The sequence below is a fragment of the Danio rerio genome, chromosome 3 (genome assembly GCF_049306965.1).
Source record: "Danio rerio strain Tuebingen ecotype United States chromosome 3, GRCz12tu, whole genome shotgun sequence".
Classification (NCBI taxonomy): domain Eukaryota; kingdom Metazoa; phylum Chordata; class Actinopteri; order Cypriniformes; family Danionidae; genus Danio; species Danio rerio.
Genome location: NC_133178.1, coordinates 25,688,973 through 25,712,383, shown reverse-complemented (window position 1 = coordinate 25,712,383; position 23,411 = coordinate 25,688,973). Strand labels below are relative to the sequence as shown.

The 23,411-nt window shown below is 33.3% G+C and overlaps 1 protein-coding gene across 2 annotated transcripts in view; it reads left to right on the top strand.

The window, feature by feature from the left end:
• Positions 1-23,411, top strand: part of nubp1 (nucleotide binding protein 1 (MinD homolog, E. coli)) — a 47,999-nt gene that overhangs the window by 7,537 nt on the left and 17,051 nt on the right. For both annotated transcript variants that reach the window (NM_001017538.2, XM_073940371.1), the window contains 3 exon segments: positions 19,141-19,209; positions 19,317-19,349; positions 19,455-19,545. In NM_001017538.2, coding sequence (NP_001017538.1) covers positions 19,141-19,209; positions 19,317-19,349; positions 19,455-19,545 — 193 coding nt within the window.

The window sequence follows — 23,411 nt, the reverse complement described above, 5'->3', positions numbered from 1 at the left end:
TAACAAAAATGTATTTGAATAAATAAATATAATTAGACTAAAATTGCTAATATAATTTTGCTAATAAGTGTGAATATTAATAAATGCAATGCTGTGAGTACATTTTTTTAAACAAAAATTAGAAACTAGACATTTTTCTTATTGCATTTTACAACTATTTAAAATATTTATATTTTGATAGTATAAATTGAGTTTTTAAACTATTAAACCATAAAGATAACCTTTCCATTTTAGGATGGGTTTCCTTGCATGAGGATGATCTTATTTGGGAATCATGGCTTCTAAAAGTATGAAAACTCTTCATCTAGATTATCATGTCATAGAATATATGATTCATAAACATTAAATGTGGATATGCTATAGGGCTGCACAGCATATCGTTTCAGCATCGATATCGCAATGTGCGCATCCGCTATAGTCACATTACAAAGATAAGCAATGTCCAGTCTGGTTTCTAGTTGAGCAAGAGCCACAGAATTGTATTCAATCACTGTATTATATGGAATTTATATGATTTATGCAAAACAAAAATCTTAGATTTTTTTGTCTTGTTTCTAGCCCAAATATCTACATTTCAAATCGAAAAAAAAAGATTATGTCACGGTCAGTGTATCTTTTGGTCATTGGATTTTCATTTTAGAAACGAATATTGAAATACAAAAAACGAGCCGTTTTTTGATTTTGGTTTTTGAATTTTAAAACGAAATTCAAAAAACGGCTTGTTGTTCTATTTCATGGTGAAAAATGAAAACCCAAAATTCAAAAATGATTTAATTTTCATTTTTTATTTTGAAAAGCAAAAAATAAAATCACCAGAAAACAAAAACGAATAAAGGCTTGTGTTTTATATTCTGAAACCAGATAGGCCGACTCATTTGCAATGACACAATGCTGCCACACACAGTGAAGCCTTCTAAAGTACTACTAACTTTCTTTTATCCTTTTTACCCTAATGTTATAAAGGTATTTTCTTGTGATAACGGGATTTTGTGAAGACATGTTTTCATCAAGATGAAATATTTCTTGTATAAAGGCCGATTATAGGCTATATCATTTTTTGTTAGCATGTTTTATATGAAACAACTTTATTTTGACGTTACATGCAAACATCACGTTGCTTAACTGAACACTTTTCTGAAAAGAAAGTTTTAATATTGTTAACCTTAACACTTCCACTTCTCGAAGTTTTACGACGAATCATTTCAAGTGAAGGAGGCATTAAAAACAGTTCTAGAATTTGAAAATAAAAATTCTAAATTCTAATTTTAATTAAAAACTCAAAAACCAAAATCAAAAAACGTCTTGTTTTTAAATATTCGTTTCTAAAATGAAAATCCAATGACCAAAAGATACACTGACCTTTCACTTACCCCACTGGCAAATAAATTTCTTAAAACAAGCAAAAAACTCTTCATTTTCACTTATTTATTCTGATGGTGAACACTAAACTATATATTTTTTTAGTCATTTTTTTTTTAAATCTTTGGACTAAAAACAAGACAAAAAGAAAAGTATTGTGATTATTCAAATTCTGTACCCAAATACTGTTAGACTCCCCAGCAAACCATCAAAAAGTGCTATTCAAACCATCTTCCAAAACTGAAATAAAAACATTGAAAAATAAAATATTGCATTATCAGATTTTTTCAATATCGTGCATCCCTAATATGCAATATGTCCTCTGTAAATAGTTTGAAAAGCTATTGTATCTTCTAGTGTTTTTCTTTGAATATTTATTGGAATATAAAATTTTGGTGTTTTACCAATTTATATTTTTCTATCAAGACTCAAGTATGATCTGCCCTTTTTGATTAAAAACGTGTTTTTGCACTCATCAGAATTTGAAATGCCACAGCTGATTTAGATTCCTGACTCTGACTGATTTGAAATAAAATCTGATTAATTTTCACCTTGTTGTTCCAGTAGATTAGTTACAGAAATTTTTTTTTTCCGCCTTCCAGCACTAGGAACATTAAATCACATTTCATTGTTCAGAAACTCTTTAGAAATCATGTCAGACATTTTAAGCGTAGTGCCTTCAGCAAGACATTATCCTATTAATCAGAATAAGAAAACCAAGCAGCCGCTGAGGGAAAACATAATACTTATGCTTTCGAACTTGAATGAATCACTACAAGAGAGCAGTGAGCAGGAAAAGCTTCTGTTTGAAATTCTGCATCCGAGCCAAGCACTTCACAATAATGTTTCTCCATCTGAGACTGCTGGCTATTTTTAGAGCATTGTGGGGCTCTGCGGCAGAAAGAGCTGTGTTTACCGGGTTCATTGAGAAGAGCATGGCTGTGACTGGGACTCTTTCTGAGCCAGTGCACTAGGGAGAGCTGTATTGATCTCGTCTCAGCAAACTGCGGCCACAATAGTGCTGTCAGCGTGCAGACTGCGGCTGCAGTTTACCCTTTGGCAGCTCACTGACTGAAATAATCTTCAATCCTTCAAACAATCTAAATCGCACAGCTTGGAGACCTCCAGAATGGGGATTATTTCATTGTCAGCCGATATATAAAAAGCAGAGAGAACTCAAACCTCATGGGCTCCGCTTCCAGTAGTGTTTAAAAAAAGGTCACTATAAAATTAATGGCCATGTCTTTTCATGAGCAAAAAGCCTTTTAAAGAATACTCCATTTGGTAGCGGGTGATGATCAGCATCAGGAAACAATAAAAAGATTGGTAACACTTTATAATAACTACACTACACACTATGAATCATCTATTAAGCATTAGCACATAGTTTATTTGTAATCTATTAAACATGAACTCTACATTATATGTTAGTGAGCAGTTAACATATAATGTGTTAACTGCTCACTAACATATAATGTTAGTGAGCAGTTAACAGGTACAAATGCTGTATTCTTGACTTTATAAGCACTTTTTTTAATGTGCTTAATGATTGTGTTTTCATACTTTATCACTTATCAATTATTAAGAAGTATTCAGAATAAGTAAGTAACGGATTAATAAACTATTTAAATCAACATTATATATTTTAATAATCAGGCATCTAGTAATGGTTACTATGTTAACAAATGCTTTAACATTTCAACTTCATGCAATTTTGTTTTTATAAATTCCTTATAAATGACAATTAAAGGCATAGTACCAAATGAATATTGTATTTCTAAAAATACAATTAGAAATAAATACAATGAAATAAAATTGGATAAAACAACAATATAATAATTTAACAATATACTATGATACAACATACAAAAGTTATTTAGCTATGTTTAAACTGTACTGTAATTGTATTTTACGTAAGATTGCAAAGATTTTTTGTTTAATACAGGTTCATGTATATTTTTAAATGCCTTTACATTGGCTTTTTTTCCTGTTTAGAATATAACTGAGCCTTTAATTGTCATTTATAAAGGATTTATAAAGCATAAATAGTCCTCACTTTAGATTAGGTCACACAAAACTGGATGAAATTGAGTTAATGAAGCATTTATTAACACAAAAATTAACTATTACTATATGCCTCAATAATAGGATATGCGCATGTTAATTTGAATAGTTTATTAATCATTTACTAACTCATTCTGAATTATCTTTAAAAAGCCCCAACTATAAACAACTAGTTTGTAAACAATGCAATGCATAAGTAATGAAAAAATTATTATTAACTAAGTATGAAAAAACAATCATTAAGCACATTATAAATGTGGGTATAAGTCAAGAATATGGCATTTATAGCTGCATTTATAAAGTGCTTACTAACAACTATAAATGTGGAGTTAATGCTTAACAAATAATGAATTCACTATTTGCTAATGCTTAATAAATGATTCAGTGTTCAGTTATTATAAAGTATTACCAAAAGATTTATTCTTGTCCTCATATTTTGCCTTTTCTTTCTAAAACTAATCCATGGAAGAAAAAAATCTTTATACTTCTTTAAATGAGTACTAGGTTAAACTAACACTAGTTTGAAGGAGATACTGATTTTAATTCCAGGGCTTGCAAAATTTTAAAATTCCTGGTAGCCCTTGGGCAGGCACTCAGTTTTTGGTAGCTTGAATATAAATTTTAGTAGCCCAAATAGAAAATACATTATCTATTAATTAAAACAAAAACATACATTTACAAAATATTTCTTCAGTTTATGCTGCTAATGACACAGTAAAGTGATTTGAAATATAATGAAATCTATACGATATACTAAATTTTAAACTTAGCTTAGGCTATTTCTGTATTTGAATTTTTATGTCAGTGCAATCTCTGTGTGAGTGATGAGTGTTTGTGCGCTTTAGTGCTGTGCATTGATAGAAACACTGTTATTAAAGAGATAATTGTTTACATTGTGCCTTTTCTCAAGTAAAAAAGTCTATTTATTGCTGCCGTATCAGTAGCAAAGCACTTACATAGCTATCCAATTTTTGAGTGAATGTAAAGGCATTGAAATATATATTTTACTCCCACTAGCCCTTCGGACAGGTGGGGATAAATTTTGGTAGCCCGACTGGAAAAAGCAAAGCCCCGGGACATCGGGCTATTGAGTTTTGCAAGCCCTTAATCTTCTCCCTTGTCAAAAGAGATGCCTATTGGTTTTGCCATCTTTGCTTTGGGCAAATATCCCACAGATCACTTAATACAGTGTGTCAACATTTACCACTATTTGGATGTGACCTATTTTGGATGGTGGCGCAGTGGGTAGTAATGTTGCCTCACAGCAAGAAGGTCGCTGGTTCGAGGCTCAGCTGGGTCCCCGCTGTGGTGACCCCTGATTAATAAAAGGACTAAGACGGAAAGAAAATGAATGCAATTTTTTTAAAGTGCAAGTAGGTGAAAATCTTGCATCATGCTTTGGGAGAGGCTGTTGTGGTTTTACGGGGATTATAAAAATGATAGAAGTGAATTTTGCATAATGGGAGTAGTAGCTTAAATGGGAGTAGCTTAAATTTAACCTACAAGTAACACGTCATAAATAATAGTGAATGTATGTACTTGTGCTAAACCTCTTGTTGACTTAGCAATTATGAAGTAAGCTCAATTTCAAGTGTAGCATCGAGTACTTAGTACTTGAATTCATATACAACACTGTAACATATTCCCTAAACCAGATTTGACCATTTGAGCTTGCATCGAAACAGGTAAATGTTCTCAACACTAGGCATGGGCCGGTAAAAGATTCTGACAGTATGATAACCTTAAATAAAACACCACGGTTTCCCGGTATCGTGATTACTGCTCTAAAATATATTCTTTTTAAATGTCTTGGTAAAAAACAAAACTTTTTCCGCCATTGAACACAATATATTCTATTTTAGAAACATTTAAAATATTTTGGAGCAGTAAACATGTCAGGTCAAATTATTCAAATAAATCACTGATTTCTGCTGTCTTCATTTGTTTTAAAAACACTATTTTAAAACCGCATCATTAATCATCTTTTCAGTTGTTGTCCTAAAAAACTAAATAAAAAAAAATGTTAAAAAAGTACATATATTGTAGGGACAGTAGAACATTTTGGTGGCTTTAAAACCTTGACTATTCCAAACCACGGTACACTTTGAAAACGGTTATCGTCCCATGCCTACTCAACATTTGATGTAAAAAATGTCCCTTTCAAATAATTTGTGCTTTATATCAGCATGTTTGAAATAGAAAAAGGTAATTTTTTTAACTCCCTGAGGTTTCCCACTAGGGTCACTCCAGTGTAGGCTGAATTAGTGTTTATTTCTAATGGGTTTTATTGGATTTAGTCAATAAATACAGGGTGTCCACGAGGTCTTAAAAAGTATTACAATTGATAAATGAATTTAGAGACATTTAAGGCCCTTAAAAGTATTAAAAAGTCTTTAACGCTATTTTACAATGTATTAAATTTTAATATCAGTATGCTAAAGTTTGCAATATTGGGATGCTGTGTAGTTTATGAAATCAAAAGGTATTGATTGTTAAAAGGTATTGAATTTCAATCTCCGATTCCTCTATATACCCTGAAATACCACAAATACTAGTCAAACAAGCTGTGTGTTCATTGTATGTTTACTTAGTATAATTGATCTTTCCTTGTTTTGATATAAATATAGGGCTATTACATTTGTTTTTATGTGCTCTGTATTGCATAATGCTTATGCTACTGTTATACACATCATATCATAATTAAATACATACAGTGCATCTGGAAAGTATTTATAGCGCTTCACTTTTTCCAATTTATTTTTTATGTTACAGCCTTGTTCCATAATGGATTCAAATCTTTTATTTCCTCAAAATTGTACACACAATACCCCATAATGACACTGTGAGAAAAGAGTTCTTAAAATTGTTGCAAAATTATCAAAAATAAAAAAACTGAAAAATCAGATGTACATCAGTAATCACAGCCTTTGCTCAATACTTTATTGATGCACTTTTGACTGCAATTACAGCCTCATATCTTTTTGAATATGATGCCACAAGCTTGGCATTTCTGTCTTGGGGAATTTTTGCCCATTCCTCTTTGCAGTATCTCTCAAGCTCTATCAGGTTGGACGAGAAACGATAGTGTACAGCCATTTTCAGATCTCTCCATAGATGTTCAATAGAATTTAGGCCTGGACTCTGGCTGGGCCACTCAAGGACATTTTACTGAGTTGCTGTGAAGCAACTTTGATATTTTGGTGGTGTGCTTTAGTCATTGTTCTGCTGGAAAACGAACTGTCGCCCCAGTCTGAGGTCACGAGCACTATGAAGCAGGTTTTGATTCAGTGATTCATGTCTCTGTACATTGCTGCGTTCATTTTTCCCTCTATTCCCTCTGTATAATAGCTTAAAATGTACTTACCACTAAAAACCACACCATGCTATTAATGGAAATTTTTCTCAGAGACGGACTAACTAAGGGTGCTTTCACACCTGTGAATCGATTCAGTTGTTCCGAAACAGAGATTACAATTTTTACATTGTTGCTCTTTGCTCTTGGAGCGGTTCGCTTTCACACTGCAAAGTTTCTAAGCGCGATTTTCCTGTTCACATATGCCAAACGAACCGCGCTAACTGGGCAAACGAGATACGTTCCGAAACAAAAGTGTAGGTGTGAAAGCACCCTTAAAATGCGTGGGAGCCTGGGCGCTTGGGCAGTGTATCATCACTCTGCTGCAACTCTGATGATCAACTCCTTTAAATGACTCCAACACTTGACACGATTCTACGTTATATGTGCTAAAATTACATTTTGAGAGCAGAAATTAACTCAGAAAGGTTTAACAACGAAATTTCAGCTCCCCAGTTTTTGCTGCATACAGAATGACAAAATCTGTGGCATGCACACACCTTATATTAGAATACACATAAAACTGAAGTGTAGGCCTCACTCTCCACTGGCAGATTGTGGAACAACATATATATATATATATATTTTTTTTTTGTATTGATTTTTTTTTTCATGGACTGTTATTATTTCTCAAGCACATGATATTCGTAGTAATAGGATACTGTAGCCTTCAGAAAAATAAAACTGAGGTGGTCTTTTTTTCTCAATCTCTCTCTCTCTCTCTCTCTCTCTCTCTCTCTCTCTCTCTCTCTCTCTCTCTCTCTCTCTCTCTCTCTCTCTCTCTCTCTCTCTCTCTCTCTGAAGCTGTTGACAGTTGAAACCTTGTGTGTGTGTCCGTGATCTTCACTCAGGCCTGTGTGCTGATAGCTTCCACTTATCTGCAGTGTCAAAAGTCCCTCTTCTGAATCCGCAAGGGCTGTGAGCTCGAGTGGGAACATCCTGTTGTATGCGGTGCGTTGTGTTCACGCTTCCTAAGTACCGAACGAGTCAAGAAAGCATTGAGAGGCCCCACTAGTGCAACCTGTGAGCAGATAAGAGTCATCCAACACATATTCACAGACGGTCGGAAAGAGTTCATGTGTAAGAACTAGATTTGGAAAAGAAAGAGAAAACTGGTGATCATTTTATCATCACATATTTGTTTAGTCTTTTTGAAATGATTTTGTACCTATTTTCAGTTCAATTTTAAGATGCTGCATATATTTTCTCACAATTATATTACAAATACTTTTTGTCTGTTTTTCTAATCTTTTTAGGGGAAACAAGCTTCCATACTCTAATGCTGACTATGTCCCACATGTGATATTTTCCCCGGGTGTTGGTAACAACCAAAGAAATTCATATATGCAAAGAAAACAAATCTAGTTTCCAAATGAAATTATGCATAATAAAATGAAATGACGCAGGGAATAATATTAGTATTGACCACATGAAGAAAGTAAGGTGTAGAAAAGCAGTAAAATCCCAGACAGCAGCTGAAATCTCTCAGTAGTTATTCAGCAACCCTCTGTCCTTCCTCATTGTCAATGAATATTAGCTGCTTCAGTCCGACATCTGCATTATCAGATGATGAAACCAGGGTGGACATTTTAACAATGATCCAAAACACAGCCAAGGAAACTCAGATGCTTTCAGAGAAAGAAAATCAAGCTTGCCCTGCCAATCACCTGGCTTAAAGACAATAGAAAATACAAAATAAAGATCACATTTGATAGACGAGACCCACAGAACCATCAAGATTTTTACACTCTGTTGAAGTCTGAGAAAAACTCAAACCTATGCCATTCATGTGACTTTATTCTCCATAAAAGGGGCATCTTTACGCTGCCATAGCCAAAAAAGACTTTTATATAAAGTATTAAATATGTTTCAGTAGTCTTGCTCTGAGGCGATCGTGCTACCCACTACGCCACCGTGACTCCCTACATATAACTCATTTTTCAGATTTTTTTTTTTGTTTGTTTGTTTTGTTATATTTTTTATTTTATTGTTTGGATTTTTACCAAAATCTATTTCAATTTCATGTCAACAGCTCATTTAGATATATTATTACCAGGAAAAAACATATGTTCAATACTTTCCCCTTTGTATGTATGTATTCAACAGTCAGAAAGATTTGAAGGATGGATGAGCCTGTGTTATTAGTTGCATAGGTTGTTATCTGATAATAAGATTTTGAAATTTGGTTGTTGACCAATCAGAATCAAGTATTCCAGAGAGCCCTAACAATGCTGTAAAAAGATGTCCTAGGGCTAAAATACAGAATAGGCAAATACAACTGCAAGTAACTTTTACTTTTTAAATTTTAATTAGATGATCCCTGTGGCCCAGAAATCACTGTAGCTTTGAGTAACTGACTTAGTTTTCAATGAAGTGAGCTGGCATTTTGGCTTGTAGAAGCATCCCTGACTATACCAGTGAACAGTAAAGTGTTGTTCAATGGCAGTTGTCCTATAAAAGAAGCCATTTACCATGACCTTGTTTATCCTACCTTTATTTTCTCAGGTATCTCCAATAGAGTTTGTACTTCACCAGACCCAGCCAACTACTCTTAAAGGTCATACTTTTCAATTTAAAGACATCCTGAATGGCATAAATTTTCACTCTTTAGTGTAGATCATCATATTAGGCATATTATTTACCCCATGACTGATTTCTTTGCTAATAAGCATATGCGTGTTAAATTTACTCAATTTACATTTTAATGTAGGTTAAGAGCTTCAGGCCTTGACTGAAGGTTAAAGCGAAGTCGAAAAAAGTGGTGTAATTTACAGGTATGGCTTTCACTCACAGTAACTGGAGCATTACAGGGATGAAGTCATCATTGCAGCATAATGAGAAGCATTATGTGGCTGTTAATGAGGAAGTTGGTATGTTAATGATAACTGGATCGACCTGCTGTGTCAGCTCCATTTCACACCAGTGTGGTTTTGGTGTAGTTGAGTAACTCCAACAGTTTAAATTTCATTTATTTGAACTTTGTTAGATTTTTATCTTAATCTTAGTAAATAATAATATTTTTTTGTTATTGTTTTTTTTAGCTCATTTTTTAAAATTTTGTTATATATTTCGTTTTAACTAAGTGAAGTTTATTAATAAACAAATTTTTAGATGATCAAGTGTTTATGATTGACCACAGCTGGTCCCGCATTGACTAACACATGATCAACAATTGGTTTCTAATTCACTGTAAACAACCAGAGTTTATAGTGACAAGCTTTATAATCAATCAACAGCTAAGTGTGAACTCTTGAAATAATAAAATGTTCATATTTATGTTTTTAGATAACAATTCTTTTAACATTTTAGTTTTGAGCTGTGATTAACTATAATAACTCCAGTTCATGTTTTACTGAAATTAGTTTTATACTGCAGAAATAATGAATTGTAATATATTTTTATGGAAAATTCATGGTAAAATTTTTTTGTGTACCAAAAACCAGTCTATTCAGAAAATAAACATTTGTGTTTTTTATTTCCACAGTCAGTCTGATAGTCTTGAAAACAGGGGAATACTCCGCCCAACTCAAACTGGGAAGAGACTTGTGTTTGACCCAAGAATGTCTTGTTCTTGGGCCATTATAAGTGCTTTAGGCTGATGCAAACACCAATTTTTTTGGTTCTGGATTCTTAAAGCAGAAGCCACACATATTTTCATTTTTAAATCTCTGGCTGTTTTCGTTTTATACTATCAAATCTCTTTCTGATGGTCTCTAGAGATACACTGGCATATTTTCATAACTTGCCTAAAGATGTGTGAAGAAGTAAGATTTAAGAAAGAATTTCCCTCTGGATGAACTCTGTCTGTCTCCTCCTCCTCCTCTTCAACAGAAGGTAAATACCCTTTATGAGAGAACTGCGCCTATGTAAAAGTGTTTCTACTTTCTCTTGTGTGTCCCAGGCTGCTTTCTAAGGAAATGCTGGTGGTTTAGTCGTTGTCTGCAGAATCCTGATGGATTTAGCAGCCACTTGTTTTGATGGCTGAGAATAATTGTCTACAGCTGGACAGTTTAAAAGTCACAGTTCTTTATGGTTGTTGTATTGCATACACTCTTTTAGTAATTGATTGTTTTGGTATACGCATTTGATTAGATATTGAATGATAGTGTGATGTCGCTAAACCCTGAGAGGTCTTTAAATATGACTTATAAATTTCCCTTTTCAGACTTTAAACCAACAGCCAGTGGCGTACCAGAATAGATCTTTGACTGTTAAGCCACATTACTCAGTTTTGTTACACTGTAGCTGTGGTCGCAGTGCACATGTGCATGTGAATGTGACAGAACGGAAACTCAAGCTCATGTGACGAGTTTTGCAGTTTGCTGCGTTTCAAAGTTCAAGCTTGGTGAACTCTGACCTGAGAAATCGCATCACGGGGTTGCGAGAAACCAATAGAAGATCAAAATGTGAACAGAAATGTAAAATATGATATAATACTTTGTTTAATATGATACATTGTGTAATCATTTTCTTTTATTCTGCCCCTTTTTGTCATCACCATACAACAGAATTTCTCATGCTTAATTCATGTGTGTCCACGGCATAACTGTGTACTCAAATTGCTTATTATTAAAAGTACTTTTAATATGTGTCGTTCATTAGCCAGGTTTCTATCCAAGTATTTGAAAAAAGGGTAAGACTTTATTTTGATGGTCTATTTGAGCATTAGTAGACTGTCTGCTTAATATCTGTTAATACTGCTCCTTCAACAGACATTTATCTGACTATAAGAAACTTTGCAAGAACATGTCAACTTACGCTAACCCCAACCTAACAGTCTACTTATAACAATTTTATATATTTATTGTAATGTTTTTTTAGTTAATAATTTAGTGCACAGGCGAAGTAGTGGCGCAGTAGGTAGTGGTGTCGCCTCACAGCAAGAAGGTCGCTGGGTCGCTGGTTCGAGCCTTGGCTCAGTTGGCGTTTCTGTGTGGAGTTTGCATGTTCTCCCTGCATTCGCGTGGGTTTCCTCCGGGTGCTCCGGTTTCCCCCACAGTCCAAAGACATGCGGTACAGGTGAATTGGGTAGGCTAAATTGTCTGTAGTGTATGAGTGTGTGTGTGAATGTGTATGTGTGGATGTTTCTCAAAGATGGATTGCGGCTGGAAGGGCATCCGCTGCGTAAAAACTTGCTGGATACGTTGGCGGTTCATTCTGCTGTGGCGACCCCGGATTAATAAATGGACTAAGCCGACAAGAAAATAAAATGAATGAATTCAGTTCACCTCTTGCTAGATGAACAGACACCCACAAAATCATGGATCTAAACATAAACATTGTTTCACTTCAGTTATTTGTGATCAAAAATGACATTATTGTTATATCATGTATAGCAGTAATGTTTAAAACTGTCTTTAAAAAAAGGTCTCATTTGAGAGATTTTTTTTTTTTTTTTTTTTTACATTCATTGCTTTGGTTTGTTTTAAAAAATAGCATTTTTGTGCATTTTATGTAAAAATAATACTTTTACTTTTATTATTAAAACTTCTACAAATGATTTAATATTTATAAAGGTTTTTATTAAAATTGTGTTAAAGCTTTATTTTTTTTAAACCAATATAGTTAGCAGGTCATAAATGGATCGTACTTAAACATAATTTAGTATCATAAAAATATTTTATATTAATTTAATATTTTATTTTACACCTAAAAATGCTAAATATTAAGTGAAAACATTATTGAACTAATATATAGCACAATAATTTGCAATTTTTTTGACTGCGATTCTAATAGCACTGTATACTTAAGGAGGTATTATATAATGTTGAAACTAGGGATGCACATAAATGATCATTCACAATAGTCACATCGTGAATACATGCAATGTTGAGTCTGGATTATAGTTTAGCATTTTGCAAGCTTTTTTTACATTTTTTTTTTTAGGTCTGTGACTGTGTGAGGGTTTTAAAAGGATTTAGGCATAACAAATAGTACCGTTAGTAACTTTGACAAATTAATAATGATTAATCTTATCGAATTGCTTTTTTTAAACGAAGACTATGAAGTATAATTTTATATTTGATTATCCAATTACTGTATACATGAATACAGTTTGACTCCTCATAAAACAATAAAATGTTTATTTAATTTTTATATTTTTCTTTATTGAATTTATATATGCTTGTATATTGTTTATTATATTTTAGGCTCTTCCTTACAATATAGAGCTGGGTGATATTGCAAAAAAAAATCACAATATCATGCTTTCAAATTATTTGATATCGATTAATTATTGATTATAATTTACAAAACATTTAGCAAATTTTATTTATTTAATCACTTTATTTTACCAACATTATTAAGGCAGATAGTTTTAATAGTCAAAAACAATATTTAAACAAAATATCTGATCTCTTTATAATAAAATAAACATAAGTAGTAAAGAGACTTTTAAGGGCGTCACACACTGGATGCATCGCTCAGCGCCGTGACATAACGCGCACATGACAGTTGAAAGTAGCTCTCACCAGACGCGCACTTTCGCATGTTATTTAAAATGAAACTAATTTGATAGCGCTCTGTGGCGTGGCAGAAATATGAACAGTGTCCTGAGTCGTGGCTGGGTGCCATCGACTTGCGGCACCGGTGTGTGTATCCTGGTAGAAATCTATGTTTAGAATTCTGAAATGCATGGTGCTGCTTGGCACGACGCTGAGTGGCGCTTCTGGTGTGTGACCCTCTTTAGACTTGATAAATAAAATGTTACAAAGTGTGTTCAATGTTCATGCATAAATACTGAACAATTAAAGCAAACTTAAAGGTGTGAATAATAATGATACAGTAAACCTCAAACTCTGTAAACAACAAAAAATATGATAATCAAATCTGAGCTTTCAAATAAAGAAACTAATTATCATTATTCAAATACAAACTGCAACATTACAAATTGTGAAGTTGAATGACTACATTACCCCCTATGCTTAAAACTCCTTCAGATGGGGTGCTAGTGGCTGGGATGCATAAGAAAAGAAACCAAAAAGCCGCTCTGATGACTTCTTTAAATCCTTTTTTTATTTACAATCTCCTCACTGCTGCTATACGGCACTCATTTTCACTTGTGTTGTTATTCTGACCTGAAGCTCACACTCCCCTGCCGTCTCTCATAACTATTGCTACAACTCCGGTACAAATTTATGGAGAAAAGTAAAATCCATTGCAGTGTTTGAGTGCGCTGTGTTTGTCTGAGGTAATTAGGTCTGCCATTATTACTGAAATGTCTCAATATATATTGCAGAATAAAAAAACATTTTAAATGTTCGGTTTTTCCAATATTGTGAAGCCTTGGTTGAAACTTTGAAGAACATTATAATTTTTGGACAAACCATGGTAATGTTTAATATTACCATTATATTTCATACCAGCTCCTTCGTCAGTGGCCATTATTCTTCTCTTGTTATTATGCACAAATTATTTGCTTAACTTGGATGGAAACGTAGCTGAAGTCTCTTTTGTTTTCTAGAAGGACCATATAGCCAAACCTACATCTGGTCTGAAAACAGGCCAGTTTGTGGATGTTCCATATTCCCTCCAGAGGTCTGTGGGATTCTTAACATTTTTCTAAGGTTAAGACGTGCCTTTCCATCTCTCGCTCATCATATATTTGATGAGTCCCAAGGGTTTCGAAGAAGGCCAAATGAGACACTCGAGCCCATACATTTTGTGTTTTGATCCAAAGAAAAGGGAAGTGTTGGAAAAAGAGAAGCGTTTGCCAGAAGAACTGTTTTCAGACTTTTGGAGGAAGTGCAGCGACTTCCCTTGCAGCTCAGCAGGCGATTCCTTGACTTTTGCCACTAGTTTAACCTCCCTACAACCCTGTTCACCAAGCAGCCATTTCCTGAGAGAAATATATATATATATATATAGAGAGAGAGAGAGAGGGGGAACCTGCTCGGTTCCTGTGGGACTATTAAAGGGGGTTTTGTGCTGCATTCACTCTCCAGTTTACTTTCAGTAAATTTCCTTCAGGAAGCTGAGGAACAGGGAGGGAGAAATAAACAGCTTCTGAGTGAGACCATACCGAGGGTGTGTTTAAAGAGCTTTCTGCTTAATTCAGCAGTCCAATAAATGACATTTAACACAAGCCCAAGGCTAGAAAGCCACTTGATTGTTAGACTGTGTGGTTGGGTTTAGAACGAATACACTTTTTGAACAAATACTTTTATGTGATAGGTTAATAATAATGCTGGGCAAAGATTATTTAAAAGCTTAAATATATATATATATATATATATATATATATATATATATATATATATATATATATATATATATATATATACATACATATACATATATACATACATATACATAAAAACAAAACTGTACTTTTTTCCCTTTGATATTTAAATGTATATATAATTTCGTGTCATGTACATATTGTATATCTATATAAAGAATACTTTTCTCAAATGTAAACATGCATGTTTGGGTTTGCAGTATATATACATAATAAATATACACAGTAGTCATGCATATATTATGTCAAAACAAACTAGCGATCGAAAGTCAGGTTAAAGAAAGGGAATTTGTTTTTTTGCCTCTAAGTGGGATCCCTGATGGAATATACTATACACATACCGGCCACTTTATTAGGTACACCTGTCCAACTGCTCGTTAACGCATTTCTAATCTACCCATGATATGACAGCAACTCCTGAGTATTGTTGCTGACCATGTCTATCCCTTTATGACCACAGTGTACCCATCTTCTGGTGGTTACTTCCAACAGGATAACGCACCATATCATAAAGCGCGAATCATCTAAGACTGGTTTCTTGAACATAACAATAAGTTCACTGTACTCAAATGGCCTCAAGAGTCACCAGATCTCATTCCAATAGAGCACCTTTGGGATGTGCTGGAATGGGATATTCATGTCATGGATGATAAGCCGACAAATCTGCAGCAACTGTGTGATGCTATCTTGTCAATATAGACCAAAATCTCAGAGGAATATTTCCAGAACCTTGTTAAATCTATGCTTTGAAGGATTAAGGCCGTTCTAATGGCAAAAGGGGTCCAACATGGGACTAGTAAGGTGTACCTAATAAAGCGGCCGGCGATTTATAATGTGTATACAAATAGTATATAATGTACCCATTTGCCCATTCTTTTCTTAGGACAATTTTGAAACCAACAGAGTTAAACTTTTTAAACACTTTAAATGAAATGCAGAGGAACAGCATGGGAGAAATAAACTGCTTAACAGTGAGACCAAACTGAGGGTGTTAAAAGAGATTTCTGTTTAATTTAGTCATTGAACAAATGACACTTAACACAAGCCCAGGGCTAGAAGGCCATACATTTATTAGACTGTGTTTAGGTTTGGAACAAAAACATTTTTAAAACAAATACTTTGTGACACTTTTGTGATGGATTTAAAGTACATTTTATATACGTATCCATTGTTAGACATGTCTTTGTTGCATAAAAAGCAATGGCTTTTACAGATCCAAAAAGTTAGATCATCAACACATCTGGAATTTCTATGATGTCCACAGATTAGTCACAAGCACTGACTATACTTTTGGTGGGAGATTTGTGCCGGTGTGATCATCTAAACATATGCTGAAGCCCTCGAAGGTCTATTGTAAGAGGAGGGGAAAAGTTTTGATGATTTCCTATAAAAAAAATGTAAATTAAAAGAGATTTAATCTCTTGAAAAGATTTCCAGATTTTATTTTTCTTGTTGCAAAATTAACCTGCAGATGTTTCTGGGAGGCTCTGCTGTGTGTAGATAAGTAGTTAATTATTAATTAGTTTTCATAATAAAAGTATTGTTTATTTTATTATCTTGTTTTGTATTTAGTCTGGTTTTAATTTATTTATTTTTTTGTTTTTTACTTATTTTGTTGTGTATCATAAAGTTTAATTTGATATTTTATTTTGTTTAGTATTTGGTTTTAATAATAAAAAATAAGTTTTTAAAAAGTTAAATTATTATTTTTTAATATAATTTTATTTTGTTTAGTATTTTAGGTTGTTAATTTTTTTATTATTATTCAATACTTTATATAGTCTGATAGAGTTTGTTGTCAATTGCAGATGTTTTTTGCTGTATAATAATTTTAAAGAACAGAAAACTTTCACATTTCCCAGTTTTGCCAGTATTTTCTGAGCACCTGTTTTTGTCTCTCAGCTCTCTTGCAGATGTGAGTTCAGATATAGCCCTCAGGTCTGGTACAGGCTCAACCCACACTAATCTAGACAGTAGACCTGATGCTTTCATTCATACCATGAAGGCAATGGAAAGGTTATGTTTCTGAGTCGCAGCGGGGTAGAAGTGGCATTCAAAGATGAGTCTAAATAGCTTAAACATGTACTGGAGGTGGTTGTGCTCTGTATGTACAGAAATGGAACTGAAGTGCTTATGAAGGTCTTATGCAATGTCTAAGGTATGAGTCAGTGCTGGTCAGACTGAAACAGTGTGTGTTGTGTGTGAGTGAGCTGACATCTTGTGTTAACTTCATTTCACTGCAGTGGCTGGGGTTTTGTTTGGTATTTTCTTTAGTTATGTTTAGGATTTAGCTTTGTGTTTAGTGTTTTGTTTTGTTTGGTTTGGTGCTGTTTGTTTTTAGTTTTCTTTTATTTTCATGTTATTGTTGTTTAGGATATTCTTTGTTTCACAAATTCTAGAAATACTGCTATGAAGATAACAATATAAAAGATATATGATATATATCTTTTGTTTAGTGCTTTGTTTTTTGCTTAGCATTTTGGTTTGTTTTTAGTTAGTTTAGTTTGCTAAACTAACTAACTAACAGTTTGTATTTTTATTTAATTTAGTTTTTAAGCATTTAGTTTTTTATCTGTGTTTTCTTTTTTTTTTTTACTTAGTTTTTTTAAACAAAAAAATAAGATGCTAACTTGCATGGACCAAATTTACAAAATTTTTAATGGGGATTTATTTATTTATTTATTTGTTTTTTTGCCCTTGCTTTTTACAACAATATATCGAATTGTTAAACGTCTTAGTAAAATGCACACTAGGGCTTCACGATATTGGAAAATCTAACATTGCAATCTTTTGTTATTTTACCATATATATTATGATATGAATACAACTGAATACATATACGAGTACATCTCTATTAGGAAAGAATTGATCATTTTAGATTAATTGGGATTATTCTGTAAGGGAGTGCATCTAATAAGCAAATAAAGAAATTAGAAGCATAGATAAATACAATAAAGAAAAAGTTACAATTAAAATAATCAGTGTGTTGTCGTTTTTCTAGTATAAAAGAATTCAATTATACAGTAGTTTAATAGTAAAAACAATTCAATATAATTAATCATTATTAAAGTCCTAACGGTACAATTTTTTATGTCTGAATGTTTTTAAAATCCTCATACAGTCACAGCAGGCCTCTAAAACACATGCAAATGATAAATTATAACACAAACTCAGCATTGCATATCTTGCGATTTGACTATTGCGAATGACCACATTGCTATATCGATGCTGAAACCATATATAGTGCAGCCTTAATGCACACTATATAAAAGTACATACATACATCTACAGTATATCCCTATTAAACAACAACAAGTTTGTATGCTTAATCCTTTAATACATTTCATATATAGTTTATGTTAGGGCTGGGCGATATGGCAAAAATGCAGTCTTTAATTCTTTTTAATTTTGAACAATAACAATATATATTTTGATATAAGTTGTAAATGCTTCCAGCTTTAAAAGAGTATCACAACAGTGAGCCACAAAAATTAGACGCTTCATAAGATAACTTTTTAAGGTATTGTTTATTAACAAAAACAGATTAGGATTTTTTCAATAATATACTTATGATATACAATATAAAATATAATATTCTGAAGCACTGTCATTGATAGCATATATACCGTACACAAACAAAAATCCTTGTTGTATTTTCTAAAAATAAACAATTACTATTTTTATTAATTGTATGATTATTTTAACATATTTTACTTAATTAACTTTGTAAAACTAGTCAATATTAAAATAAATAACAGTTTAACAACTAATACTGCTTTTGGGAAAGTGAATCGAGCTCGCTAAACAATATTGATAATATTGGCGTAGCATATCTCCAATATCAACACAATTACTGACTCCTGTTGTTGCATCTGTCTGCTGTGTGATTGGCTCTTTAAATCAATATCGAGTAAAAAGGTCCGTAGGTTCATACATAGCTTATCATCAATAACGACATACAGTAAATTTTGTCGCAATTTGATATGATGTCATTTATCGGCCCAGCCCTAGTTTAGGTTCTGTTCAGATTCCAATTTACACGATATAAAATAGATTAAAAATGTCCCAACTGTCATACAGTGACAGATAAGTGATTGTTAAGTTGTTGTTTTTTTTCCTTTTCCAGGTGGCACTGCTGGATGTGGACATCTGTGGGCCATCAATTCCAAAAATAATGGGCTTAGAAGGGGAGCAGGTACTTCACTGCAATGACAGACTCTACATTATACTTGTGTCAGAATACTGGGATATCTGAATATTTTTTATAAAGGTAAGCTCATTCTCTACTTGTTCTCACTGTAGGTTCATCAGAGCGGCTCAGGCTGGTCCCCTGTGGTGAGATCTTATTCATCTTTATTCTTTTGAATTCTGAAGACACGTTGATTCCTTTATAGTGATTTGTGTTTTAAACCAGGATAAAGTAAATTCTCTCTTTTGTAGTATGTTGAAGATAACTTGGCTGTGATGTCCATCGGCTTCCTCCTCAGTAGTCCAGATGATGCTGTTATTTGGAGAGGCCCCAAAAAGAACGGTTTGTACTTCACCTTAGTCCAGTCTTCTGTTTTACACATCAGAAATATAATGCTTCTTTATTGTATTTAATAGGTTAGATCCTCATTGTTTCTTATTGAGTACTTTTACGTGGACACCAATATGCTGATTTTAATCCGATTAAGACAATACTCTCATTAAAAGTCTACCATGTAAACAGCAATTTGCAACAGGATAGTCTATACACACACGGCTGTTTGACACTATTCTCTGTTCCTACCGAGTCAGTGAAGGACCATAGATAGACCCAATACGGTGTGTGGTATCAAATTCCATTTAAACTGCACTTTATAAGCAGTTTATACTCACAGCCAATATCCCGTTTGTCACAGGGGGCATGCATGAAATGTTCCTTAATGAAAGTGAAAGTGCCAAACTTCAGTTAAAGTCGACAAATTAAAAATGAATTATGTTTATATGGATACACCTTAATTAAATGGGAATGGTTGGTAATATTAATGTCATGTTTGTGGCACATTATTACATGTGAGGGGGCAAACTTTTCAAGATGGGTGGTGACCTTGGTGGCCATTTTGAAGTTGGCCATCTTGGCCAACTTTTGTTTTTTTCAATAGGAATCGGGTCATTTAACACATCAGACTTATTGGGAATTTCCCAAGAAAAACAAAGGTGTGCTTGGTTTAAAAGTAACTTTATTCTTTCATGAATTATTTATAAGTTTCTGACCACTTATAAAATGTGTTTAATGTGCTGCCCATTGTGTTGGATTGTGAATGCAACCCTCTTCTCCCACTCTTCACACACTGATAGCAGCACCGCAGGAAAAAAGGCCAGCACAGGCTTCCAGTATCCGTATTTTCTGGTGCTTATAACGGGATCATGAAAGGAACATTCAAAAAGCAACTCATGTAAACACTTTAATGATGTTATTGTCTTATTCAGATTAAGGTAAATAATTTGATTACTGATGTCCATGTAAATGTAGTCAGTGTCATGCAGTCTCAATTTCTGAGTTGCAATATGCTGCATTTTGTGAGTATGTTGACTTGCAAGATAATCTGGCCGCACAGATCAGAACAGCACAGCACAAGGCCACGTTACATACCCTGTTGGAATTCTACCCAGTATGCTCTACTTCAAAGTGCTTCGTATTCATACGCCTCTGACACCCAAAAAGCTTGTTCAAGTCACATTTTACTGCACTGACAGTCTAAACTGCATTGGCAAGACCTGAAAATAAAGAAGAATATTAAAAATAAACAGTGGTTTCAGTCTAAATCATGTGAAATTAGTTTATTGTAAGTGAATCATAGGCGTGGGACGTTAGTGGGGGGATGTTATAGGGCGCAGGGTGGGGAAATTACACACAATTTTGGATGGAACAATGTTCTAATATGTAATCTATTTTTTTTTGCCATGTCACATTTAAATGTCATGCCCGACATGATATGGTGTTCACTTTGTTTTATATTTTTAGATATATGTTTATGAATTAGGTTTATCTAAATACATTAATCAGATGTTGCTGTTGCTAAATTTTGGCGAGGGTACAAAAATGCCTAAATGAAAATGATGTTTTTCCAAGTTTTCAATGTAAAAGATGAGATACAAGTGGGTATGTGTGGTCTCTTTACCTGTGGGTGGCAGTCATATGATTGTTGGTTTAATGTGTGTTTTAGATGAGAGTATTTCTGGAATACATGTTTGGTTTCAAGCAGGTGTTTTATTATATATATATATATATATATATATATATATATATATATATATATATATATATATATATATATATATATATATATATATATATATATATATATAACATATTTCCAGTTGGTTAACCTGCAGGTTTCATTTCAGTCAGTCAACAGGTTTTTCATGTCAGTCACTGGCGGTTAGTTTAGTGCTGTATCTCTTAATTATATGATCAACATGTGTAATGTAACATGTGTTTTTTTTATCCAGTATCATATGATATATGAGCACCATTAGTTTCCTGTCACATTAAAACTCTGTGAAGCAGAAGTACAGCTTTCAAAATAACAATAAAAATGGGCCTGTTCTGACAGCACAACACAATGCACATAAATGAGTGTTAGCGGAACTTGACCAAAGCCAATCAAAGATTTAATATGCTATATGAGGACCAGCATGACATTATATGACATTCATTTATCTTATATTCATTTATTTTGCATATGCATACATTTTAGACAAATGAACAGAAACGCAATTATCAAATTTCCATAATGAGATGCCTAGAAAAGCATTGTTCTCTTAGGAAAGCATGTGGCTCTGTTTATCTAAGGGACTAAGTTAAGTTTAGACAAAATGGGTTTCACTTCCTCGTAGTCTCTATTTAACCACTGTCTGATATCTAAATGTTGCATCTGTGACATTTGTTTCACTTGAGTTTTTTTTTTTTACTGCTTGAGATGCAGTAATGACCAATGTGTCGAGCAGTCGCATTGATGTAGGCTATTGTGTGCATTGACCTGAATGTCAACTCGTGTACTGTATGTAGAAACATAATGCATGTTTTTCCTGTAGTGTTCATCAGATAAACTTGTAATTGGGTGAGAGAAGGCGAGCTATTTTTTTTTTTTTTAACATTTTAGGAAGTAAGACTTTGTGATTCAGGGGAACTGATGTTGTTTTGTGCAAGAGTTTGACACTGAGAGTCAAATAATACCATACATGGCATGTTTTAGGGTTGCAGTTGAATACAAGTGTACAGGAGGCTGAAAAAAGGCCATACATTTGTACTTTTTGGTCATTTTTTGTTAAAGAGGTGATAATTAAGAACTTTATTTTATAAACCACTTTATTTTGCACTTATTTAAAGAATCTAAGTCCAATTTTTTTTCCTTCCATGTGGCACAGATGGAATATGGCCCATGTACCTGTACGCAGAAAAAATATCACATGGATTCTGATTTATGCAAATCAGGTTTAGGCCTTGTTCATATGTGGAAATTTATCTGATATGAATCGAATCTGGGTGTTCGTGTCTGCAGTGTAAGCTGGTAGATCAGATTTTCACCTTTCAATTAGGGTTGCACCTCATTAAAAATCATAGCGAATGACGTCAAGTCTGCCGCTTTCATTTCGGAACAGACTTCAGCAGAGTCCCAAACCTTAAAGCTCAAACACGAGGACTAAAAAAGTGTTTATATTGTCATTTAGCACAGGTTTTTACACATGAACGAGAGAGAGAGAGAGTGAGCTAGAGCACAACATCTGCCACATAACCAATATAGACTAATATAAAACTGTTGCGTACAGTACATCACCTGCAAAAGTCATGCCATGGACATCACATTAAGATGCCTACTGGTTTAAAATGGCCTAGATTAAAAGATGGGCAATTGAGAACTTTCCTATAGTAAAATTTTCAAAATGATTAAAATATTTAAACCCTGCGAACAGAAGGAAAAGAGTCCTCTTTTTTTATCAGCTGTCATTCAGCACCCGCTCTTTTTTTTCCATGGTCCCTGCGCCTTTACCGTGTGCTGTGTAAATACAGACAATCGGATACTAGTCACTTTTAAAAGATGTTGTAAGCCTGTTATCAAAACAGTCAGATACAGTCACAAAATTGAAAATGACCATCAAGAGTTGTAGTGTAAATGCAACCTAACTGTGCACTGTAAAAATGTTGGGTTCCACACAATTTATATATGTTGGGACAACAGGAAGGGATTAAGTTATATATCTTTATATATATATATATATATATATATATATATATATATATATATATATATATATATATATATATATATATATATATATATATATATATATATATATATACACACACACACACACACACATATATATATATATATATATTTTTTTAACAAATTGAAGTGTATTGAACTT